The following is a 26,829-nucleotide window of genomic DNA, read 5'->3' as shown; positions in this document are numbered from 1 at the left end:
CTACTATGATATGCTAAACAAAAAGCATCAGTTTGCACATGGAATGGGAATAGATAATAATTGGATTCATCTATGGATAAACATGAAACTAATATTACAAATCTCACAAAATACTCTCAATAAAAGTAAAATTATATATATTCATGCACACCCAAGTATTTATTCGAATTCATGAATCACTTCTAACTCTAAATTCAAACGTCTCGTAGGAATAACGACACTCGTATTAGTTGAAGTAGCAAAGTCAAATGGAGAAGGAGGCACCCTTAATTTATCAACCTCTCCTTCCAACATTTGTATTACAGTTTTCATCGATGGACGATCTATTGGATGCCACTGAATGCACCAAAGCCCCACAATTGCTAGTTTCCTTGCAATTTTAACATCACCTTCATCTTCGATGTAGATACTTATGTCACCTCCTTCAATCAAACTATGGATCCATTCTGGATATAACACTTGAAAGGTTCCTGGATTTGTGTCAACATTTTTCCTCCCACCAACCATTTCTAGAAGTAGCATTCCATAACCGTAAATATCTGCTTTATATGACACATTTCCAAAATTTCGAGAGAAGACTTCAGGTGCAATGTAGCCTAAAGTTCCTCTAGCTGCTGTCATTGACACTGTACTTTGATTTTTAGAACACAACTTGGCTAGACCAAAATCAGAAATTTTCGGAATAAAATTGTCATCTAACAACACATTACGAGGATTAATGTCAAAGTGGAGAATTCGGTAATCACAGCCTTGATGAAGATATTCAATCCCTTTGGCTATGGCAAGAGCTAATTGTTGCAACTTCAACCATCCAAGGAAATTTTCTTTGTTGTCTGGTGAAGATATGAACTTTTGGAGTGAACCATTAGGAAAGAAATCATAAACAAGAGCACGACGAGAACCATCAGCACAGAAGCCAAGCAAACGAACAATATTTATGTGATGAATTCTGCCCATAGTCCCCACCTCATTGATGAAGTCTTGGCCATCGCACCCTGAATTATTGAGTACTTTTACAGCTACCTGGATTTCGGTTGATAGCTTGCCTTTAAAAACTTCTCCATGAGCTCCTTCACCTAATTTATCCTTGAAATGATTTGTGATTCTTTTCAGATCAGCGTAAGAAAATCTAGTAGGTTTGTGCACCTCATAATCCTCCAAAAACTTTTCCAATCTCACTTGATCGTCTCCTTTCTCTTTGAAGTAGCGGTATATGTAAAAGCACGCAATGAACACCACCAGCAGCACAATTGACCCTGGAGTCAAAGAGGCACATAAATTGAACATCCAATTTCAATAAGAATCACATTCCAGAACCCAATTTGAGACGGGGAAAAAGAGAAAAAGCAGAGTCAACGAGTGTCACAAGCACCTGCTAAAACAATTCCAGGAATCGCGTTGGTTTTGTGCTTTTCAACGTCGGATTTTGGTTGTGGCCATCTAAATTGTAACATGTTTTCCTGAAGTGAAAATGCAGAAATGGGTGAAACTAGTTGAAACATCTTGGTGCAGAAAGCTAGGTCCTGCTTCAGGATACTATCATAGGACTGAACAGCATAAATCGGGCAGACGAGCATATCTTGTGCAAATGGAGTAGAAAAGTCTTCGTTTCTGAGGTATCGTGATCCAAGCGAAGAACAATTGAAGAAAGTAACATTTTTGTCGGGCATATCATCAAACTCTAAAGGATAAATGGATGAATTGTAGAGATGACGTTGTAGAAAGAGTCTGGGAAGACAACCTCCTGGATCCTGTGTGGATAAGATGCGCAATTCATCGATTATGACATCGACACGGAGGCTTACTCCTTCGAGAGCAGGGATAGAAGGGAACTCAACCATATTGCCACTGTCATAGAGATGGAAGGGGACAATTTTATCATTAGGCGCATGCTGTTGCTGACCATGCCCTTGTTTCAGAAGGAGCACCGCTACCTGGATGATCACCAACAAAAAAAATCTACGATAGCAAAACATCGTAACCACTTTTTTTTTGTGTGTTGTATATGAAACTTGGATTCGGGTTATAATATATGTTTAAGTATCAGGTAACACGCCGCATATCTCATTCAAAATGAAAGCAAGGGAAGATGGATGCAACTTGGAAGGTGATTGTGGACCCAAAGTGTTTGCTGTGAACTATGGTGCTTCTTACTGAAAGCAGCCGCTTGGGATTGATCCGAGTTTCTCTTTAATTTACTTATCAATCTCTAAAATTTTCAGATTAAAAAAAATAATTTGCATTTCCTAGTCTAGGGGGAAAATACCTGTTACTCATATCATACCAGTCAAATCATACAGAAAGCTGGCCAAAGGAGATGTAAACAAAGTCATTAGTCAGAAAGTGAAGTCAACCATAGACAACAATACAATACAAGCTAGCCGCGTGGAGCAAGAAGTATAGGAAAAGGATATCGAGCCGCGTTTATTAAATACGGAAGCTTAGAATCAACAGCTGCACATCACGGTGAGCGATGGACAGAGAGAAAGGCCTAAGGTGCTGGTATCCAGTGTTGTTTACGCAGCTTCTAATGTATGGACTTACGAGTTCTCAAGAGCAGAGCAAGTCCTGTGCTCCGTCTCGTTGCGGCATTATCACAAACATCTCACATCCATTTCGACTACGAGATGACCCGCCCAACTGCGGCGATCCGACTTACGAGCTAGCCTGTGAAAACAACATCACTCTCCTCCATTTGTATTCAGCAACATACAGAGTGGCGGGAATCAACTACAACAACCACACAATCCGACTCGTAGATCCTGGCGTTGAGGAGGGCAATTGCTCCTCCCTCCCTCGCTATCTCTTATCCCGATCTAATTTCACCGACACTTACAACTTATCCTATGATTATGATAGCCGTAATCCCTATAACGCCGCTCTGATGGACGACGAAACTATATTCGAGCATGTGGTGTACCTGAAGTGCAGGGATCCAGTAAGGGACGACGCAGCGTACCTGGACACAGCACCCTGCGTGAATTGGGAAGGAGGAGGCCATGCTTATGCTGTAGCTGGAGACTTGACGGCTTACCAGTTGAATTCTGGGTGTCGCGTAAAATGGGTGGCCGCGATAGCCTCACATCGGGAGTCATTGGGAAATGGAGGAATAAAGTCCTACGCTGATATTCACACACTGCTTTCCTTCGGATTTGAGCTTTCGTGGTGGGTACGAGCCTGTGTTGATTTTAAATGCCCGAGTTATTATGCATGCTCTTTGGAGCCTGGAACTCTCAGTCTCGGATGCTTTGATCAGCGTTGGCGCTGTGATGGTCCCGTTGGCATACCTCACAAAAAAGATTGCAGTAAGTCACCTTTCCTTTCCCTTTTCCAGCTCACGGTTTATAAACATTTTTTTCGCAAACCGACACAACTTATTTTCACATAGCAGCAGGATTGAAAAACTTTCAAACAGGCCATGGGTGTTTTTGGTGTGAGAGATTTAGAGGGAAGAGAAGTGGAGAGATTTTGCTCCACTCCAAAACTGGTAAATTTGAAGGGAAGTGGTATATTTTTATCTTGTGTTGACTAAATTAGTCATGTTATTTTTAACTAGATGGTGCTGTCCCGTGCGTTGCACGGGGAGCAATTACTTTAAATGAGAACCTCACCTAAAATAATGTCTCTTTCTTTCACCTATGTGAATTGATTTCGTCTTTTGCGTAGATCCTTACAATTGGACAGAGAATATAGAAAAACCCCATCAGTTAATTTTGATATATTGTTTCAAATGCCAAATCAACAAAAACAGGTAAAATGAGAAGAGGAATGAGAAATACTTCTTGAGGTTTGGACAAAGCTTCTTGACTTGGAAAAGATAACAACACTTGCACTTGCATTGAAGAAGGCCCTTGGATTGAATGAAGGTCAAGTCTGTGGGACCATAATTGTTGACATGAAGTAGAAGCATTTTGTCTTCCGTTCTTTGATAGTGATCCTTATTCACTTGCAAACATTTCATACATCTCCCTCTCTCTGCTATGTCCCTTGATCCTACTGATAACATGTTCAAGGATGGAGAACCTAGAGAGAGTTGGTAGCCACAACACCGAATCTGGTTGGGAAAAAGATGAAATTTTGGCAGCATGAGAAAAAACGATAGCTGAAATATTGCTGAAATGAGGAAATATAAAATGGAGATAGAGGATTACAATATAAATGTACAATCGCTATTATCTCGTAGATTCGCTGCCCTCTTTAATCTCCATACTCGTGAAAAAGAAGGGGGAATGTCATGAAGTGGAAACATCCACCATCCTTTTTCAAACGAACCTGAAGGCAAATGCTGCGGGTATGAAGGTCAAGATATAATGTAAGAAGAAGAGGAAAAATAATCATCAAAGAAAGAAGCCAAAAGCACTGCAAGCTGACTTTATCTGTCATATCCTCAGCGATTTCTCTCTACTGTCGCATCCTTGCCTGAAAAGAATCACCGCCGATTCCTCTCATCTCTGCCTCCCAACTATCATGGCCATCGTGATCATGGCTTCTTCGTCGTCGCCAAGCCTGCTAGATCTCCCTACCATCCTTACTGAGAAATGAAAAAGAAGAATGCGATGGAATAGAGAGGGCGAGGACCAATGTGTAGCCCTCACTTCTGTCACTCACCTTCCTATAGCCATGATCTCCTCGTCTCTGCTTCCCCAGTGTCATCGCCATTCTCATCAGTGCCTCTCCGCTGTTGTCGTGGTCACCAGATCTCCCCACCATCTTCAATGTTTAGCTCCTCATTAGTAAAGACGTAGACTGAAGAAGAAGAGACCAACGAAGAAAATATGAGTGAGGCGGTTTGAAAAAGAAATTGACGGTTGGAGGCTGAGAAAAAGGATATGGGAGGAGTTGAGAAGTGAGCCGTACAAGAAAGAGAGAATGTGTGATGCCGAAGAAATAGAAAGGACAAGACAGTGTTGACAGGATTCATAAATGGGGAAGATTCAAATTTCAAAATATAAAAAATGAGGCGGGATTTGAAATTCAAAATATAGTCTTTGCACGCAGCCATTTATATGAGCCATATGACACAGAGCCCGATAGGCTATTATTAAGCCAAAAATTCCTTATGAACAGTAAAATGAGTCTGAAGCCAAAGAATAAGCCATTTGAGCCGTGGCTTGAGTGGAATAGTATTAAAAGATATATTGATATTCTCATACTATGCTTCCCTTTGTTCTTCATCCTCACAACCTCAACTATTTTTTGGATGGTTATATATTAACCGTGTGTGGGTATATATGAATGTCAAATAAATTAATTAGTGTTTTCTGCCCAAAAAAATAAATTAGTATGCGAATCTTTTATATTTCATTTATCAGCTACTGTTTTAATATTAGTGCAGGGCCATCCAAGACTAATATGGTCCAAATTTAATTTTTACTTTTATATCTTTTAAAAAATTGTTTTAATGTATGCAAAATTTAAAATAAGAATAATATTTTAACCGTAAGTTTTTTTAAAAAAATTTATTAATTAAATTTTATTAGTGAAAAATTTTAAATCAATATGTTAAAAAGTTTAAAATTGTATTCATGTGTCAAAATACTCCAACCGTCTTTAAGCAAAAATTGTTAGCAACAGTGACGTAAAAAATGATCATAATTTTTCAGTGGGTTATGTATATATATTAAGTTTAGTTATTATTGTGCGTATATGTATTATAATTATAATATTTATAATTATTTTCTGTCAGAATAATATGTATAATTATTATGGTATATATGTTGTAGGTATGATTATAAATTATACTTTGACATAAATGTAATTTATAATTATATTTTATTAAACATTATGCAAACTTGAAAAAAAAAAACTCAAATATAATAAGAGTAAGGTTGTTCATATAGAAATATTTTCCTTTCCTCCGAACCAAACAAGGTAACATTAAAATCCATTCTCTTCCCTCCCTTTTGATCAATTTAAATAAGGTAATATTAAAATCTCTCTTCGCCCTTCACTTTTCCTTCCCTTCATTAAGAGCCTGTTTAGAAGGGCTTAAGAAATTTCCTATAAGTACATTTTACATAAGTCGAGACAAAATTTTTCTCACATATTTGCCTCATATTTTATAAATTACTATTAAAAACTATTTATAAATTATTTATAAACTGTTCCAAACGGGTCTTAAAATCCATCCTCTCTTCTCCCCTCCATCGAGCCAAACAAGCCCTTAGCAATTGTTCCGTTTATGCCTTGTTATGCGTGTTGCTTATCCCTGTCAAGTTTTCTTCTATTTTTTTTCAACTTTCCTCTTTCTCTCTCTCTCCCCTCTCGTTTACTCCTTCAAAATGAAGAGACTTCCAACAAAGAGCTTTGCATTTTCATATCTAAGATTCAAGTTGTTCTAAAAGGCAAAAGCATCTTCTCCATCTAAAATCAAGCACTACTGGTCATTTTAATAAAGGGAAAGTAGGGGGAAAAAAGATTTGAAGGTGCTTATCTATTTGCCTGATGAATAACAAGTCTGCTCTATTAGATAACAAATACAATATTAGAAATTATAAGCTAAGAATTCTAAATAATAAGTCTGCAGTTAAAAATAACAAAGTTCAAAAAGGAGGTCATTTTGGTCTTTTACACAATATTTGTTTATTGTTAATTCATATTTAAGATCTGATTTCTGACAATAGTTTTTTAAATTCAAGAACTGAAAACGCAATTTTATACTTTTCAGGCCCCTTATTTGTAATTTTTCCTTTATTTAATGCCGTGAATTAGGAACCACGCGGCAATGGAAAGAGTCCACTTGCTGCTGGGTAACCTATAAGTATCTCACACATTTATTTTGTGCGTTATAAAATTATTTTTAAAATATTAATTCAAATATCCTGTTAAATTTACATAATTTTAACCATATCTATACTTAAATATTAGATTTGCTCTTAGACATAAGATTTATTTTACAGTGCAATGTGCCTCACAGATTGAATCTTACATTAACAACTTGTAGTATTGCTTGTCAATAAAAGATATTTACTCATTAGTCTACTTCTCGCTAACTCAGATTTGTTTAACAGTTTTCTTGGCTTAAATAAAACAAGCATCTGTCTATCCCAACAAAACCGTCTTTTTCGATAAAATTAATAATTACTAACAAAATTAATTTTATTTTTATTGAGAATTCCATATTACCGTTTTAACTTTTAATCTTAACACAGACATTATCTGCCGATGATCTGATAATTTTGATTTAATATCATGTTACACTTTTGTTTGTTGCAGGTGAATTTTCGAAACTGCAAATATTGGCCGAAGGTAATGAATGTATTCACTATTCAATAATTTTGTGTTGATACTATGTTGCTTAGCCATAATACTATTAGGGGGTTGTTTGGAAAGTTAACATTCAAAGAAGTCTTTTTTTTTTTTATGTTAGTTAGGTAACTTGTTTTCCAAAAATATCATTTTAATTCACATTTATTTTTTTAAAGATAAGGTTTTTGAAAACAAGAATAAGTTTAATAACATATAAACATAATTAATATAACAAAAAGCAAAACTAATTTCTGCCAAGTTGCTGCTCCAATGGTGAGAGAAATGTGCTGTTTAATAACACCAATAACTCTATTAAAAAGAAAAAAGCACCAGTAACGATTCTTTTAGATATAAGACCTACCTAATTAATTTAAAATAAAAAATTAATTAAATCAATTATTTACTTATTATTAAAAAAATTTATATAGGTCACTTTTCTATTTTTGTTTTTGGAGCAGAATGTATATCACTTTTTTTAACGTCATATTTTGTAGTCTTTTTACTAAAATAACTTTTCTTTTATTGCCATTGTTATTATGGGTATGTAAAATATAGGATTTCCAATCGTACTAGGAAAAAGAGAGAAACGGAGTATAATGTTTTTATATTTTTAACTTATAAAACCATATCGATTAGCTCTTAAACTTGAACTATTAATAAACTCAGTTGAAAGAGTTTGCTTCAAAAATATTTTATCGTTCTCTAATCTATCACTGCCGTTGTTGACTTTTGTAAAATTTTCTTGCAGATTATCTTTATGGACTTGAAAAGGGTAAGGTTCTATCTCAGCTTCGGTACAATTTTTTAGGTTAATAAATACGTTTAGTTTTTAAAAATTTCTATTAAATTTTAATTCAGTCTTTTAAGTTTAAAGATTATATTTTTCGTCCCTTAAACTTGACACTGTTGACTTCACCAACAAAAAATCATGATTCAACAATTTTAGAATGATGACTCAGCATTTGAATACTGATATATTAATTTTTAATTTAAAATATGTAAATAAAAAAATATTTAAAATAAAATCTAATTAAGGTTCCGTCCGGCATAGTTATTTTTTACGGCCAAATTTTCTAACATGGTTCTCATCTATAAGATTTACTCTTAAATTTTCATAAAAATAATAATTTTAAAATAGTTTAAATCGTAATTTTTTTATTTTGTAGCATCAGCTTTTTAAATTATAATATTAAATCTAGTACAAAAGTTAATAATAATGCTAGTCTTTAAAATAATTATAATTTTTGAGACAAAATTTATTTAATTTTTTAAAACCATTAATTATCTTTGATGTATACAAAGTATGAGATCTATTTATTTGATGTTTTAAAACTATAGGGACTGGATTAATATCAGTCAAAGTTTAGGGACCAAAGTTGTCACCTGCGATTATGCAAGCTATGCTGGCATTTCTACCTTCTAGAGAGTCATGGCAACTCATTTACATAGATACCATTGGTTATATGTAAATCCTATGTGTATTGGAAAAACATGTCCAGGACTGTTCCAAATAGCAAAAAAAAGAATAGGCCGTCGCAGCAATGACACGGATTTTATTCCAAAATAAGATTAATTTCATGAGCTAATTATATTAACCCAAAAAAATTAATGGTGGTTACTTCTTCTTCGTTTATTCAAGAAGCCATATTCTTGTCAGTAACCATTTATATGATTGATGTTTATCGGATAAAGAAATATTTGCAGGATTGTTCCAAATAGCAGGGAAGGGTATATACGATCACCACGATGACACCGATTTTATTCTGACAAATGCTGCAATCAAACTGGGAATAATTACAGGAAGAGTTGTTGTGCCATACACCATAGTAAGATTTTCAATTGGTGTCATATTTCTATCTATACTGTTGGTTTACATATACCGTAGAAGGCACATGTCAATATTCGAAAACATCGAAGACTTTATACGACTTCACAACCTCATTCCAATAAGATACTCCTACAAGGATTTGAAGGCAATGACCAAAGGTTTCAAAGATAAGTTAGGTGAAGGAGGATTCGGCACTGTCTACAAAGGGAAATCAAAGAGTGGACATGATGTTGCTGTCAAAATGTTGGGTAAATCCAAAGCTAATGGCCAAGAATTTATTAGTGAAGTGGCAACTATTGGGAGGATTCATCATGTTAATGTGGTGCATCTTATTGGATTCTGTGTGGACAGCTCAAAGCGAGCTCTTGTCTACGAATTCATGTCTAATGGATCATTAGATAAATATATTTTTTCTAAACAAGAAGGTAACCCTTTAAGTTATCACAAGATGTATGACATATCTCTAGGAGTAGCTCATGGGATTGCTTACCTTCATCATGGATGTGACATGCAAATATTGCATTTTGATATCAAACCCCATAACATTCTTCTCGATGATGACTTTACTCCAAAGATTTCAGATTTTGGACTTGCAAGGTTATATTCCGTTGACGATAGCATTGTAACTTTAACTGCAGCAAGAGGAACAATAGGGTATATGGCTCCTGAATTATTCTACAAGAATATTGGAGGAGTATCTTATAAGGCTGATGTTTATAGCTTTGGAATGCTTTTGATGGAAATGGCTAGTCGAAGAAAGAATTTGAATCCACATGTTGAACATTCAAGCCAACTTTACTTTCCATTGTGGATTTATGACCAATTTGATGAAGAAAAAGATATAGAAATAGAAGATTTGACAAAAGATGAAAAAGATTTAGCAAAGAAAATGTTCATAGTGGCACTATGGTGTATACAACTAAAACCTACAGATCGCCCTTCAATGAGTAAAGTAATAGAGATGCTAGAAGCAGATGATGTTCAAAGTCTTGAAATGCCTCCAAAGCCTTCTTTATATCCTAATGAAGAAGTTTTGGTGGATGATGGATCCTCCTCTAGCCAGGCAACATCAACTATCTCTATACATTCTCAAAGCAATCGTCAAGGTGAGGGTACAAGTGATGGGAAATGATACTTTGCAATTGAAAGTGGAGGTTAGGTGCGGTAATATTTTAAAAGTTTAGTGTATCATTTTGTATTTAATAACAATACTCAGTTATTTGCTGTGATTTGAATTTTCTTCTAATGATTTAGTATCTCATTTTCATAGTTTAATAGTGATGTTATGGCATGGACAAAGACTAATAATCTCTTTCAAGCTCATAATCTACTATCTCATATTGGTCTAAGGGTAGTCTAGTGAATGTGCAAGTGATGGGAACTTGTAAATTGTACTCCATCTGTTCCTTATTATAAGAGACATTTGGTGCTTATGGCATGTTCTTATATATAAGAGACACTTAAAAGTTGTCTGTACTTTTTTGTGTTGATTTCCTATTTTACCCATATTTATTGTCTCCAACTCACACTCTCTCTCCTTCCCACTTCTCTTTCTTTTAATAAATTACCATTGTTCTCTTTCATGTTCTCTCCTTATTAATGAGGGCATTTTTGGAGGAAAAATTATACTTTTTACATATTAATTATTCTTAACTAATTTTAACTGTTTTTTTTATCAACGTAATTCGGTTATTCGTCTCTTATAATAAGGAACGGATGGAGTACTTTTTAACAATACTGTTGCATAACCTCCGGGGAATTACTTCTTGCCTCGATAATTTTCTATACAGTTTTCATATGTTTACTGAAGATGTAGTACGGACATCTATTTCAAGCTTATCATCTCCTTAGTAACATGTCACTGGGAAAACAATCATAGATCTTTAATAGAAGCACAAATACATTTCTAACCTTCTATCAAGTATGGTCATTATATCAAATTATAAAATTCTCATTTAATCATTTGTAACTAGAAAAGAATTTCTCTTAGTCACGTGACCACTTGAAAATTTTAAATTTAACAATCATTTTTCTATTATTTTTCCTTCCACATTAGGAGGGGAAAACGTTTTTGTCATTTTTAGGGCAACAAAAAAGAAATTAGGTGACATTAGGATTGGGGAACAAGAATTAGAGTATTACTGTATTTGAGGTGTTTGTGTACGTAATCCGAACATTCTTGCCATATAAATATTTATTATACTAATAATTCAAAAATATTTTGTATATCAAAATACTTGGAGAATACTTATATTAAGTTTTTTTTTATATCCATTATGTCAAATTTTTATAATCACACATGGCCATATATCCTATTTTTGAAATATTAAAATTTAATAGCATTTAGTTATAAATTCATATAAAACCAAAAAGGACACATGACCATCTATAATTAAAAAAAACTTGATATAATAAATATTAAAAATTTGATCTAAGTCTTTTTGCAAATCACTTTTTCCATTCTGTTTTGTTTACCGAATGCCACGTCATCCTTGTCAGCTTGATATGATAGTTTCCATTAGTTGCCTAATGGCAAAAATAATGGCGGGTTTAATATTAAAAAAATTAAAATGTCAACGGGATTAAATTTCAACTTTAAAATGTCAAAGTGGTTATATTCAATTAACTTAAAATTTAAGTGAGATTTTATATATTTTAAACTTTTTAGCAAGTAAATTAAACCCTTTGAAAATGTTTTGTCCATATTTAAAATTAAAATATCAGCATTTTTTATGGGAAAATGACCAAAAACAAAGGAGCCGAAAATTAATAAATGTCAAATAAAAAATGTCAATAAAAATTTATTGTTATTTACAAATTCAGCATTGTCACTAAACTTTATTTAAAATTTAGTAATTTTTAAGTTCTTTTTTTTTGGGTCATTTTCTCTTTTTGTATTAACACCATGATGGTTAAAAGGCAAAAGAACAATCTATAAAATTAAGATAAAAATGAATTTTTTTGTAAAATTAAATGGCAAAATGTCCACTTTTGGCTTCAGTAACTCTCCCAGGTCGAATCTTGGGAAATGGCAAAGGAAAAAAAAAAGACCACTAAAATAGAAAAATTATATAAAAGGACCAGTTTAAAAAAATTATTTTCAAAGCCCATACTATTATTATCAAAACCCATATTAATGTTATCATGTTTATTTATAATTTTTCTATTTTGACGGTCTTTTTTTGTCATTTTTCCTTGAATCTCCTGTGATTAATTTACTTTTGCATGAAGCCGAAAAGCAATTATCTATTTGATCAACAATGTGGTAAATATGATGTTGGGTCATCATGGCCCAAAACTTTCATACTATCTAGCTCACTCATCGTCCATTTATGATTTGGTTTTTGGGCCTAAACCATCCCTGCGTATTTACGTGAAAAAAAAGATCATCTTTTTTTTTTTTAAAAAAATGAAATTCTAGATTGGCCTCTTGAAAAAGTATATGTACTAATAAAGTTGGATCTAGTAAAAAAAACGAGTCCCTCAAAATTTAAATCCTATTAGGAGAAGTGTCCATATTTAGTAAACATTAATTCCTCCAATAAGTGGCAAGCTTGAACCCAAGATCTATCAAGCTTTTTCTAAAGAGACTATATATAATTTTAATATTTATTTATTATTTAATTGTTGAAATTCAATTTGAATTTTAACAATCTAAATAATAGAGTGAAAAAAGTTAATTAATGCAATTACATGTACTAAATCCAATGCAACAAAAAGTGACTTCAAAAAATAAAAAGTTAATTTTGATATAAATCACACTTGCGATCTTTGACCTAAAATTTAAAAAAAAAAAAAACGACTTGCGGTCAAGACGATTGAATTCCATGAAACCATTTTTTTTTTGGGGGAAATTTACGGAGAATCTGGCCAAAAAAAAAACAAAAGAAATTTGCGGTGAAAACAAACTTGTTAAATTTTTAACATGACAATACAAAATATTCATTCTATTTTTGAGGAAAAAAACAAGAAGAAATTTCTAAATTATAAAATATTCATCCTATTTTAGAAATAGATCTTGTTTCTCATTTTGCCCCACGTGTGTATGCTTGCGAGAAGAGTTCTATAAAATGGGGCCTCCACAATTATAGAAAGAAATTGGAAAGAAAATAAATGTCTATAGAGCTTTCCACACATCCTATATTGCTTGAATGAGACCTTCATAATTATAGACTTAAAATTAAGTTAAAAAGAGATAATAATTTTCCCAAGAAAAGTCGTGATACTGGACAGAATGAAAATAAATATGTCAAGTTTTCCTCTCTGCATACGGATTAGTCATCCTCTAAATTTTTTTATGAAAAAAAAAGGTCATGTATCTCAAAATTTAAGAAAAGTCGTATAGGCATACAAATATAGAAAAAGGTCAAACCTCCAAAAGTTGTTATATACTTTGAAAAATCATGAAATTAGACAATGACATTTAAAAAAATGTCTCTATTTTCCACATGATGATATATCTCAAAATTAAAAGAAATTATGGGGAAAACTCATAACTTTTGAAAAAAGACATAAGATGATATGTCTCTTATGTAAAATATTGCAATATTCACCAGAGCATAAATTGGCACATTGATCATAAAGAATTCATAATTCTTACAAAATATTCTGAATAAGAGTAAAAGCTATATATATTTGGCAAGCCAACATAAGTATTTTATTCTAATTCATCAATCACATCAAAGTTCAAATGCCTTAGACCAAACCTCACCATTAACTCGCCTCGAGCTAACGCCACATCCAAAAACAAACAAACAAACAAGAATAAAGAAAGGGAAAAAACAAACAAACCATGAATTAGACCAATCCTCCACCAATCAAATCATTCGGCAGGCGAAGGGAAGATGGAAGGAAATATCATCAATATTCAGAGAGAAAGCTGGCCAAGGCCCAAGGGAGATGTAAAGAGAAGTCATTAGTCAGAAATTGAAGTCAACTTTGGACAACAATGCAAGTTAGCCGCGTGGAGCTAGAAGAGGAGAAAAAGGATAAGGAGCGGTGTTTAATTAGAAGAAAAGAAATCTGATTGAATGAGAAAGCTTAGAATCCAGAGGTGGCGCAGCTTCACATCATTGTGAACGATGAACAGAGAGAAAGGCCCAAGGTGTTGGCAATCAGAGTTGTTTACACTACTTCTAATGTATGGACTCACGAGTTCTCTAGAACAGGGCAAGTCCTGTGCTCCGTCTCGTTGCGGCATTATCACAAACATCTCACATCCATTCCGATTACGAGATGACCCGCCCAACTGCGGCGATCACATCTACGAGCTAGCCTGTGAAAACAACGTCACTCTCCTTCATCTGTATTCAGCAACATACAGAGTGACGGGAATCAACTACAACAACTACACAATCCGACTCGTAGATGCTGGAATTCAGGACGGCAATTGCTCCTCCCTCCCTCTCTATTCCTTATCCCTTTCCAATTTCAACTCTGAGGAGTCTCCCTACGTTTTTTTATGAACATAGCAGTAATCTCTACAGAACTAATACTCTATACAGCAACGGAACAAAATCGATAATATTCACGCAGGTGGGGTACCTGAACTGCAGCGATTCAGTGAGGGATGACGCAGCATATATGGATACGGCGGCCTGTGTGCATTGGCAATCCAAAGGAGAAGGAAGAGGCCATGTTTATGCTGTGGCCGGAGACTTGCTGGCTGACCACTTTAAACCTCAGTGTCAGGTGAAATCGGTGACACTCATGGCCTCCGATTGGGAATCAGTGGTGCCTGATGGAATAATAAACCATGGGTGGAATAATAAGAACCCATTTATAATTTATATAAAAAAATATCTTATAATTAGAAAAGGAGGTATTATTATAAATTTGAGAGATAAAATATATAAAAATCTAATTTTTAATTAATTTTTTTGGGGTGTTGGTTAATGCCAAATTGCCCATTAATTCAGCACAGTTTTGCTGCTTCTCACTGAACATGATCCTCATTAGCTTAATATAACAAAGACAAAATTATTAATTTTTTACCAAAAAGATCATAATTAAAACAATACGCTCGCTCGCTCGAAGAAAGCAGTCACTCCTAGGTAAAAAGTTTCTCCATTTCCATCCATTTCTTATTTCAATTATAAGATTGAAATTTAAATGGTTCATATTTAACATTTTATAAAATTATAAAGGGTTAAAGTGCATCTAGCACCCTCAAGTATTTTGCCAAGTGCACCCAGTGGCCTAAAGTAATTTATGGTGCAATTTTACCCTCAAAGTAATTAAAATGGTGCACCGGTATCCCATGCTAACAGATCTGTTACTTTGACCGTTAAATTGATGAGTCAGCACAAGTTTGACCAAAATAATCTGACGTGGCATGTCTAATAAGCAAGTGATGTGGAATTTTTTCGGGGTTAAGGTGCATCCAGCACCCCCAAGTATTTTTCAAGGTGCACCCAGTGGCCTAAAGTAATTTATGGTACAATTTTGCCCTCAAAGTAATTAAAATGGTGCACCGGTATCCTATGCTAACAGATCTGTTACTTTGACTGTGAAATTGATGAGTCAGCACAAGTTTGACCAAAATAATCTGACCTAGCATGTCTAATAAGCAAGTGATATGGAATTTTTTTCGTTTGCCATTGCTTTGTTTTCTCTGTTAAGTAAATGCTCTCTTCGGCTCTTGGAATTTTTTTCAGAGTAAGAAATTTTTTCAGAGATACTCCTCCGGTCCTATTTATAAGGTAGAGAGAGAAGATATTTTTTGGTCCTATTTATAAGGCACTGAGAGAAATTTTTTGTATGAATGTACAAATTTACCCCTCATTTATTATTGTATTGACTTTGTTTATATGAGGTATAATGTATATTAAATAGGGATAAAGTTGAAAAGTTATTAAAATTTAAATGAGAGTTAATGAAATTTAAGGTTTTTCTTGGTCTGTGTGAAACATGCTGGAAGTGCCTTATAAATAGGACCAGAGGAGTAATATTCAGACAAGATAATGGAATTAACAAGAAAAGACATGTCACCTGCTTATTAGACATGCCAGGTCAGATTATTTTGGTCAAACTTGTGCTGACTCATCAATTTCACAGTCAAAGTAACAGATCTGTTAGCATACGATACCGGTGCACCATTTTAATTACTTTGAGGGAAAATTGCACCATAAATTACTTTAGGTCACTGGGTGCACCTAGAAAAATACTTGGGGTGCTGGATGCACCTTAACCCCGAAAAAATTCCACATCACTTGTTTATTAGACATGCCACGTCAGATTATTTTAGTTAAACTTGTGCTGACTCATCAATTTAACGGTCAAAGTAACAGATCTGTTAGCATGGGATACCAGTGCACCATTTTAATTACTTTGAGGGCAAAATTGCACTATAAATTACTTTAGGCCACTGGGTGCACCTAGTAAAATACTTGGGGGTGCTGAGTGCACCTTAACCCAATTATAAATAAAATGTAAATATGACAATAATTTCAATTTTAAAAAATAAAAAAGAATAATTATTAATATATTGAAAAATGTTAAAATATACAAAACTCCCATAAAATTTTGTGTCAATTATAGAGCACCTCCCAAGCCTTTAAAAGTTTAAATTAAGAATCCTGACGTCTCTAAAAATTTATTTTGGTTATCAAAACTCATATCATTAAAATTATTAGAGTTAAGATATAATTTTAACAACAAAATTTTGTGTAAATAACATCTGGCACCATTTAGTTTTAGAAGCTGCAGAAATAATGATAATCATTTAAAAAGGGAGCAAATGTCCCACTTCGTTGACTGATCCAAATGTTCGTTATTTTTAATTTGGTGGGTCCTACTTTGATCATCCACATCATTTATAGTATCCAATAGAAATTCTACAACTGCCTTAAGTGGGTCCCATAGATTTTTGCCTCATTTCTCTGTAGTGGAGATCCCCTTCCCTACCCCCCATCTCTGTTACTCATCATCATCTTGGACTTCTTTCATTCCCAAACATGCTGGCCATGGCTACTAAACAAGGGAAAACAAGGTTCATAATCAAAAGCCATACAGGACAAACAATATAAATCATCACCAACCAGAGCGTTCATAATCATCATGTAACCAAACAAATCTGTTCATAAATATTACAAAAATTACTAAATCGGACAGACCATTTTCAACTGAAGCTGAACAATTTCATGAAATACTTTTTGGGCATCAGAGCTTTGCCATTGATAGAGGTAACACGAGCGGTACATGGACGGCGAGATGCGTGAAGGACGAGAATGGTAAGCAGCAACGCTGGCGAGGATGGAGCTATTGTGGGTATGATTCAGACTTCAAACTTCAACCAGTAGGATTATACCCAGAGAACACCGACTTCAACTAGCTTGGCGACGAGATGGCCACTGAGATAGAGGGCGACCCAGGACTCTAAACCACCGAGCAATGTCTTGTTCGAAGTGGAGCGAGAAAGGGCCAGAGGAATTTTTAATAGAAGGATCAAAAGGAAAATGGTTATGATCGGTTTCGGAGACTTCGCTGGGGAATGAAGAGCAAAAGTGAGAGATGAGATGGAACTCAGTGAAGGAGACGGCGGGCATGGGATATGTCAGATGAGAGAGAAAGGGGGCACGAGAAAGAAGAGGGATGGGGAGAGAATTGAAGACCAGCGACCCACATACAAAAATAAACATACGTTTGGATCCGTTAATTGGAGAGGGAAAGTTGCTCTTTTTAAATGATGATTGTTACATTTACATCCTCTAGAACTAATATTATTAAAATTATACTTTAACCCGGATTATTATTAAAGTTAGCCGCTCTTGTTATGTCATGATTTTTATTTTTTTATTATGTATCATATCATATTAATATATTTAAAAATTAAGATGCCGTGAGAAATACATTCATAACGTTAAACAGTGACAACAAAAACAAAGTAAGTCGGTAATTTTAATTTCCACACTTACACAACACGGACACGGTAGAAAGAGATCACAATGCACTAGTGGAAGCAAACATATGAAGTCTTCCATATTACCCATATAATACTCATCCCAACAAAAAAATAGACTTCAATAATTCTAAGTCAAGTTAGAAATGGATCAATATATCTTTTAAAATTACTCAATGCATGGAAAAACCTACAGCTACTTTTAAGTAATGACAAACGGAGACAAATGTCTCTAGTTTTCCGCATTTACATAGCAACATTTGGCGGGAAACTTGTGGCCTACAAGACGGAGCTATAATTAATTTGGAAATTGAATACATTAAGAAAGCTAGATAAATTAGTTAATTATAATAAATATAAGATGATTTTTCTAAAATACTTTTTGTGAAATATTTGATTATATATTAATTTATAAATTAGACAAATTAATTTAAAAAATAACAAATATAAAAAAATAAATTAGAATATCATATTTAAAATCAAAATTGATTCTTTAACTAATTTTCATATTTCGAAAGGAATGAGCATAAAATAAGTTAAAAAGGGGCCATAATATTCCGTAAAACTTTGGGGGCACGAGAATTTATGACACCGAACAAGGACAATAAAAATAATATATATGCTCAAGTTTTTGAAGTTAAAGATTTTGTTAGGAAGCGATTTATAAGTCAGAAGACATGGTCTGATCCAAATAAGTTCCAGATCTGGCCCATCAAACTTTTAATGTTATAAAAAAAATACTCATCCTTAAGAAAGAGACATCTTAACCTATAAAATAAGTTAGAAACTAAATTAGAAAGACAAAGTATTCAAGATTCTTATTAGTGCCTTGAGAAGACTAAAACGTCAAACGAGCATCTCTAATTTTCCGCATGACACTGCTGCTTGGTTGAAAACTTCTCTCTCTTAAATACGCTCATGAGAGCAGCTTATAAGTCAAGATAAAGATATACGGGGAAAAATCATACTCCTCCGATCCTTAATATATGACTCAATTGTTGAGTTAGTTTTGATCCTAAATATAAGACTTATTTCTCATATTTATCATTTTTCTCTAAATTACCCCTATGAATATTCCCTCAATCATAATCAAGTAAAAGAGGGAGAGGGGGTATTAAGAAAGATGATTATGGTGTTTTAAGAAAAATGTGTCACATTTTTTATAATTAACTAACTTACCTAACTTCCTTAATTTAATCAAATTAATTAAATGAGTCTTATATTAAGAACCAAAAGAGTAACTTTCAACAATAAATATAAATGAAGTTGGAATATGGTGATTTCCCTCTTGTAAAGTATAAAAAGGTCACATATTTGGTGAGGACAATTAAAATAGCTATGTCAAATTTTCCACATTGATTAATGATAAAGTTGACCCCAAATGGAATTAAATTAGATCCATGAAAGTTAATTATAACTTTGACTAATGACAATGGAAGCAAATGAGTATACCTCTAGTTCCTTTATATATTCTATATTTGACAGAATAAATCCCTTTACTGGATAAGTTCTCTACAAATTAAAATGGGAAAAAAAATAAAAAGAGAGATAATGATATATCTCCAAAAATTAGAGCACAATGAAACATTGTGTGAATTATGCTCTTGTGTGCTTTATGTATAGGTTTCTACTTGATTATTTGAGTAAGACCTCAAGCATTACATTGAAATTAAAGAAATGAGTAGTGACACTATTTATAATTTTTAAATAATGCGGCGTAATACGAATTGTGTTGTATCGATTTACCCAAGAAATTAAAGCTGCTACGTTCGACGAGTGAATATTACAACAAACAATTGATTTTATTGTAGAAAGGGTAATTTGAGAATAATAATATATTATTACTCAATTCAAAAGATGAAGCCTCTGGATGAATGATTTTAAGATTCAAATCATCCTTTCCTAACGTATGGCGAAAAGTTAAAGAAGAGAAAAAGAGAAAGAAATCTTACCACAGACAATAATTTTATCAATTACTCTAATGTGACAATGATCTGAAAAATATTGCCATGCCAAACAGAAAACATAAGTGGCTACATGGATAATTAAAGGATTCATTTATGGAATGAACTTGAAATCTTACATTACAAATCTTTCAGATTCTTCTCAACAAAAGTAAAAATTATATATATATATATATATATATATATAAAGCACACATATAAATGTATGCCTTATATAATTGTATATATTATATTTTTTCATACATGTGATGAGGCTTAATCTTAAAAGACTAACATATGAAGAGGAAAATCCACTTAAATTTATAAATCTCGCAGGCTTCCTAGTGTAAGGATCATAATGATGTACTATGTATACTTTGGTGGAACACTTGTGGCGTGCAACCCTCAATAATTATAGGTTACAAAGGGACCATAATATTGCGTAAAACTTGGGGGCGCAAGAATTTGTGATACCGGACAATGAAGAGAATATCAATAATATGCCAAGCTTTCCAAGTCGTGTGTAGAATACTCGACCCTTAAGAAGCAGACGTGTAGACCTACAAAATAGAGTAAGCTAGAAATTAAATGAGATAGACAAAATATTCAAAAGGTTCAATTATCACTTTGAAAAGGCGCCAAAATGTTAAACAAATGTCTATGTTTTTCCACATGATGGTAATATTTGGTTGAAAAGTTTTCTGCCCCCAGTCCCCAGATACGCTCATAAGGTTGTAAGTCAAGCTAGAAATTTAAAAAAAAAACTCATGATTTTTAACACGAAATATAAATAAAATTGGAATCCATAAAAAAAGTCGTGATATTGGATGAGGACGATGAAAACAATTATGTCAAATTTTCCACCCTCCGTGTAGGATACCTATCACAATAAAAATATATTTCTAAATTTAAGGAGTATTTGGATGAAAACTAAATCATGATTTTAAAACTAATTTACATAATTTAAAAATAAATATATGAGAGGAGTTTTATTTCAACTTACGTAAAAATATTTTTTTAAGGTGCTTCCAACACTTCCTAAACACCTCCTTACAAAACAAGCATATGTCCATGATTTTCAACATTGCTTGAATATTTGTTAAAGCTGTAAATAAGGGTTAGGGTGTAAAGCGCCGGCCCTTTAAAACTCACATGCCACATATCTTGAAATTATGTAATTATTAAAAGTCAGCCCTTGGGTACCTAGGTTCAAGGTCTAAAAAGGCTAGCCTTTTTATATTATTTTTTAAAATTTAAATTATTTTTAATTATTTTGAAATAAAAAATAAATCAATAAAAATTCTAAATTTTTTTATTCAAATTAAAAATATTAATAAAAGAAACTAATAACGCATAGAAAAAACATTAAACGCCAATAACCTATTGTTCAAACCCAAAAAAAAGCCAAAACCAAATGCAACAGAGAAAGTAAAAAGATTAAAACCAAGCAACTAAAGATTAACAAGATTAACATATCTTCATCCTCCTTATTATGATCAAGATCAACAATATTTAATTATTCTTTACTACAAGTTGACTCTTCTTCAATGATAAAAATATCAAGTTTTTGTGTTCATCACCCTTATCTAAAGTAAAACTACATAGTAACTATGAATATAAATAAGAGTCTGAATATTTGTTAGAATAAGAAATTTTTGTATTTTGCTAGGACATGTGAATTGATGATAAAAGAAGATTTACTAGCTACTATAATGATTGAAATGCTATAAATATTAGCTAGCATTGTTGAAAGAATTGGAAATTGATTTTAATTGTTTTTCCACTAATCCAAGATATCTAATTCTTTTCAATTATCTTGCTTAAGATTAAGATTTGTCCATAAAAAACTGATCCATAATTATATAAATATATTGATAATAATAAAAGTATAGGTAGGCTTAAATGGGCTGGTCCTTTTATTCTTGAGTCCTATAAGACTAGCCTTTTTACTAAATAAGTTCTCTAGAAATCAGCAGAGGTTGGGTCTAGTAGAAGGGGCTAGTCGCTCACAACGTGACAAATCAAGATTTGAATCCCTATTGGGAGATGTACCCACATTTAGTGCCCGACATTGACTCGAATAGGATTGCCTCCAACAGGAGGATACCTATGCTTTAGTGAAAAAATAAGTTCTCTAGAAATTAAAAGAGATATATAATCTTACATCTCCAAAAATTAGAGTATAATTAAACGTGTTGTTTGAATTATGCTCTTGTGATTTATGTATAAGCTTCTGCTCCCTCTAGTTCATGATATAAAAAGTTGGTTAATTGTTCTTATATACTAATAAATAGAATTTTAGTCATTAAATGATTTTTTTCAATTTTACACCTAAAAAAAATAAAATTACTTTTAATGGTACACTTTTATTATCTCTCATATTTCTCATCTCTCTCCTATATTTAATAAGAATAAAAATAAAAAAATTATATTAATTATCCTAATAATACCATATATTTTGAATCATAATTTTCTTCTAATCTACTTTTTAATTATACTATGGAACTGGAGGGAGTTCTTGATTATTAGGTGGGACCTTAAGCATTAATTTGAAATTTTTTTCCCTGCCATCTAAGTATTACATTGAATTTAAAGAATACAATAAGTAACATCAATTATAAGTTTAAAATAATGCGATGCAATATGAATTGTGTTATATATATTGATTTATACAAGGAAAACTGCTGACTCCAACAAGTGAATATTAAAAAAAAAATCGTTTTTTCATAGAAAGAGTCATTTGAAAAATAATCTATTGCACAATTCAAAGACGAAGTCTGAGTAAATGTCTTTAAAATTCAAATCATCCTAACGGGGAGCTAAATATTAAACAGGAGAAAAAAGAGAACGAAATCTTACTATAAACATGATTATATTAATTTTATCCATTACTTTAATTGACGATGATATGAAAAACATTACTATGCGAAACAGAAAACATAAATTGCTATTCTTTCATAATAAAAAGATCCATTATGGAATGGACTTGAAATCTTACATTACAAAACTTGCAAATTATTGTCAACAAACGTAATATATATATATATATATATATCTCTCTCTCTCTCTCTCTCTCTCTATAAACCTAGCATATTTGTGTGTGTGGGGGTGTGCATTTATTGTAACTCATGAATCACTTCCAACTCAAAATTCAAATGTCTTGGTGGAATAATGGTACTTGTATTGCTTGAAGTAGCAAAGTCAAATGGAATGGGAGGCATTTCCAATTTATCAACTTCTCCTTCCAACATTTGTATCACCATTTCCATGGACGGACGATTTGTTGGATGCCACTGAATACACTAAAGTCCCACAATTGCTAGCTTCTTTGCAATTTTAACTTCATCATCATCTTCAATGTAGATATTTATATCTCCCCCTTCAATGAAATTATGTATCCATCCTGGGTACATACCTTAAAAGTTTCTTGATTTGTGTCAATATTTTTTCTCCCACCAACCATTTCTAGTAGTAACATTATATAACTATAAATGTCTGATTTGTATGACACATTTCCAAAGTTTCGAGAGAAAACTTCAGGTGCAATATAGCCTAATGTTCCTTTTGCTACCGTCATCAACACCGTACTTTGATTTTTAGAACACAATTTAGCAAGACCAAAATCAGAAATTTTTGGGGTGAAATTGTGATCTAATAGTATATTACAAGGATTGATGTCAAAGTGAAGAATTTGATAATCACAACCTTGGTGAAGGTATTCAATCCTTTTAGCTATGGCAAGAGCTATTTCTTGCAGCTTCATCCATCCAAGGAAATGTTCTTTGTTGTCTGGCGTAGATATGAACTTTTGGAGGCAACCACTTGGGAAAAAGTCATAAACAAGAGCACGGTGGAATCCATCAGCACAAAAGCCCAACAAACGAACAACATTGATGTGATGAATTTTACCCATCGTACCCACCTCATTAATGAACTCTTTACCATCGGTTTCTGAATGATTGAGTACCTCTACAGCCACTTCAATATCAGTAGATAAATGACCTTTGAAGACTGTTCCATGAGCTCCTTCACCTAATTTTTTCTTGAAATGGTTTGTGATTCTCTTAAGGTCAGCATAAGAGAATCTAGTGGGCTTGAGTGCCCTGTAATCGTCGATAAACTTTTCCAGTCTTGCTTGATCATCTGTCTTTTTGAAGAAGTGATATATGTAAAAGCCAAAAAAGAACAGCAACACTAGCAGAAGGGGACCTATATACAAAGCGTACAAATGAACATTCAATTCAATCCAATGAACGTCCCAAAAACGAAATTAACGAAAATATAGCATAAGCAAATTCAATTATTGTCACCTGTGGATGGTAAAGCAAACGTGAGAATCTTGCTGGTTTTCTGCTTTTCAACGTCTGCTTTAGGGCATCTGAGTCTCAAGTAGCCAAAGTTAAGTTCTTGTGCAGTAAATTAGTTGGTCCCCGTCCATAGCCAAGACACCATCTTCAGAGCTAACAGCATAAATTGGGCAGAAGCACAAGTCGGGGGTACTACTATTAGATGAACAGAATGAGCTCAACGCAAACGAAGAACAATCTAAGAAAATAAGATTGTATAGCATGTCGGAATAATCAAATTGGAAAGGATAAATGGATGAATTGTAGAGACGTTGTAGAAAGAATCTGGGAAGACAATCTCCACTTTCACCTATTTCTAAGATGCGGGACTCATAGTCTATTGATAAGACGGAGAGGCTTGCTCCTTTGAGAGCTGGTACTGTCGGGAAGTCAACCATCGTCACCTTTTCATTTGTACAATTAAGCTTGGCTTGCACGAGATGGAAGGGAACGCTCTTATGAGCATCCCCCAGATGCACAAGCGAAGCCAATGCCTGCATCATGAACAACCAACAAAATCTGTGATAAGAAAACATTGCAGTCAAAGTTTTTTGTATCTCTGCGCAATCTAAAAGTTGGACTCAGAGTTCTATCTATATAAGTATGAAGTAATTCGTCGCATTTTTCATTCAAAAAGATAGCCGTGTTCTCTGCTACTTTATAGGAACAAATTTGGACCGATTTAGACATCAATTTTTCTCAATTTTTTAGCCAACAAAAATATTAGTTGGTTACTTGTAAGTATTTGAGTCATATTTAGTTCAAGTCCTGTGGTGGGCTATCCGTAAATATTTTTGTGTGTTCCTTGAAGTCAGAGACATGCCTAATGGGCCCTCAAAATTTTAGTCATCCAGTCAAACAGATATTGCAAGTCAATTTGGCAAAAGAAAAAAAAAGTTCTCGGCGTAAAGAAAGCTTACTCGCATAGTATGATAAATACGTAAATACTATGGAATTGAGTTGAGAAGAAAAGTCATGGAGTGAACGGGGAGTCTCAGAGTTCAGAAATCAGAAGAGTAGCGGCTCCATATTATTGTGAGAGATGGCCACAGAGAAAGGCTCGGGGTGTTGGTATTTAGTGTGGTTCACTCTGCTTCTAACGGATGCAGTTCTCAGTAATCAATTTCAGAACAAATCCTGTAGTCCATCTAGGTGCGGCATTATCACAAACATCTCGTATCCATTTCGACTACGAGATGACCCACCCTCCTCCGGCGACCTCAAATTCGAGTTAGCCTGCGAAAACAACGTCACTCTCCTTCATCTGTACAAGGGAGCATACAGAGTGCTGGGAATAAACTACGAAAACTTCACAATCCGACTCGTAGATCCTGGCATTCAGGAGGGCGATTGCTCCTCCCTTCCTCATTATTTCCTATCCCAATCCAATTTCAGCTACTCCGACGACTTTACCTATATCGATTACCCTGAATCAGAAACTATATTCAAACACATGGTGTACCTGAAGTGCAGCGATCCAGTGAGGGACGACGCAGCGTACGTGGATACGTCTCCCTGCGTGAATTTGCAGTCCAGAGAAAAAGGAGAAGGCCATGTGTATGCTGTTGCTGGAGACTTACTGAGCAAGGACTGGAAATCAGGGTGTCGAGTGACACTTGTGGCCGCCATTAGCCCAGATTGGGACTCATTATTGCTACGCGGAGGAGCCAAGTCCTATTCTGATATCCACAGAGTGCTTTCCTATGGATTTGAAGTTTCTTGGGTGAACTGGTTTTACCAAGGCTGTGATGCTATTTCTTGTTTCGATTACGATGGTTGCAGTTTCCACCGTGATGCTCAAACTTTCCAATGTCGTCAAACTAGTTGCAGTAGTCCCATGGCCATAGATAACGTCGGCTGTCGTAACTCGTAAGTCACTTTTCCCTTATCATACATTCAAGCTTCTCACGCATTTACAGATTATATGCACGCGCACATACTCCAGCTTGGAAAGTTTGGCTCGAAATATAAGAGCTCAACAAAGCAATTAACGATAGTGTTTTACTTTTATTCTGTTACAAAGACAAGAGGGGAAGGGGAAGAGAATTTTCCAATCATGGGGATAAAATATATAATTTTATTAATTTAAAATATATTTAATGACTTAATTAATATTTCTTTATTTGCGAAAAGCCTAACTAATGTTTTATTACTTTCGGTCCTTAATACAAAAGTTTATTTAACTTTTATTTTGATTATAAATATAAGATCTCAATTCACTTTACCTTTCATATTTATCTATTTTTTTCAGATATAGTCTTTGTAATAATAGTAGTTCTAACAATACACTTGATTAGTAAGAATATTTTTTTAAAAAATCTATTTATTATAAATAATAAACTGAACTAGTTTTTTTAATCTATTCAAATTAGTCAGTTAACTCTTATCTTAAAAACCAGAAGTGGTATATTATAAACCTAATAAACTGTATATATATAGAAAGGATATTATTTATTTTTTTTAAAGAAAAAGCTTATATAAGAAGTTTATTTTTTTTTCCATCTATTTTCTGTCTTCATTTAAAGAAAGCGAAAGGTTCTATTTGATTTTGTGTCATCCCTTTAT

General features: G+C 33.4%; 2 protein-coding genes and 2 long non-coding RNA genes across 6 annotated transcripts; 1 reads left to right on the top strand and 3 right to left on the bottom strand.

Moving 5' to 3' along the window:
• Positions 1–39: 39 nt before the first annotated feature.
• On the bottom strand, positions 40–25,840 carry LOC114743999 (rust resistance kinase Lr10-like). Of its 2 annotated transcripts, none has more exons than XM_028932182.1 (3): positions 25,727–25,840; positions 1,373–1,934; positions 40–1,256 (listed from the first exon to the last, which is right to left on the bottom strand). In XM_028932182.1, the coding sequence occupies exons 1-3, from the start codon at positions 25,817–25,819 to the stop codon at positions 160–162; spliced, it is 1,752 nt and encodes a 583-aa protein (XP_028788015.1). In that variant the 5' UTR covers positions 25,820–25,840; the 3' UTR covers positions 40–159. The 2 variants fall into 2 exon arrangements, with proteins under 2 accessions (XP_028788015.1, XP_028788022.1); XM_028932189.1 differs by lacking the exon at positions 25,727–25,840 and adding an exon at positions 2,267–2,340.
• Positions 2,449–10,345, top strand: LOC114743979 (cysteine-rich receptor-like protein kinase 2). The gene is made up of 4 exons (XM_028932164.1): positions 2,449–3,247; positions 7,215–7,248; positions 7,997–8,020; positions 8,953–10,345. Exons 1-4 carry the CDS (start codon positions 2,474–2,476, stop codon positions 10,206–10,208), a joined length of 2,088 nt encoding a protein of 695 aa, XP_028787997.1. The 5' UTR covers positions 2,449–2,473; the 3' UTR covers positions 10,209–10,345.
• LOC114744035 (uncharacterized) lies at positions 13,631–14,800 on the bottom strand. Its single transcript, XR_003740050.1, has 2 exons — positions 14,621–14,800; positions 13,631–14,525 (listed from the first exon to the last, which is right to left on the bottom strand). It is a non-coding gene; the product is annotated as an uncharacterized LOC114744035 (long non-coding RNA).
• LOC114744043 (uncharacterized) lies at positions 23,815–25,286 on the bottom strand. Of its 2 annotated transcripts, XR_003740054.1 has the most exons (3): positions 25,185–25,286; positions 24,229–24,758; positions 23,815–24,127 (listed from the first exon to the last, which is right to left on the bottom strand). It is a non-coding gene; the product is annotated as an uncharacterized LOC114744043 (long non-coding RNA). The 2 variants fall into 2 exon arrangements; XR_003740051.1 differs by lacking the exon at positions 25,185–25,286 and having other exon boundaries at positions 24,229–24,936.
• Positions 25,841–26,829: the final 989 nt, after the last annotated feature.

This window comes from Neltuma alba, unplaced genomic scaffold (assembly GCF_004799145.2).
Source record: "Neltuma alba isolate B1F8T4 unplaced genomic scaffold, ASM479914v2 tig00000677_pilon, whole genome shotgun sequence".
Lineage (NCBI taxonomy): Eukaryota > Viridiplantae > Streptophyta > Magnoliopsida > Fabales > Fabaceae > Neltuma > Neltuma alba.
This window is presented reverse-complemented; position numbering and strand designations above follow the sequence as displayed.

Bases quoted from the DNA above. Each gene is read 5' to 3' on its own strand.
- LOC114743999 (XM_028932182.1), bottom strand. From the start codon at position 25,819: ATGGCCTTCTCCTTTTTCTCTGGACTGCAAATTCACGCAGGGAGACGT. The intron at 1,935-25,726 runs GTACACCATGTG...GTGATCATCCAG, and splicing joins ACTGGATCGCTGCACTTCAG to GTAGCGGTGCTCCTTCTGAA. The intron at 1,257-1,372 runs GTGCTTGTGACA...CTTTGACTCCAG, and splicing joins TCCTGGAATTGTTTTAGCAG to GGTCAATTGTGCTGCTGGTG.
- LOC114743979 (XM_028932164.1), top strand. From the start codon at position 2,474: ATGGACAGAGAGAAAGGCCTAAGGTGCTGGTATCCAGTGTTGTTTACG. The intron at 7,249-7,996 runs GTAATGAATGTA...ATTTTCTTGCAG, and splicing joins ACTGCAAATATTGGCCGAAG to ATTATCTTTATGGACTTGAA. The intron at 8,021-8,952 runs GTAAGGTTCTAT...AAATATTTGCAG, and splicing joins TCTTTATGGACTTGAAAAGG to GATTGTTCCAAATAGCAGGG.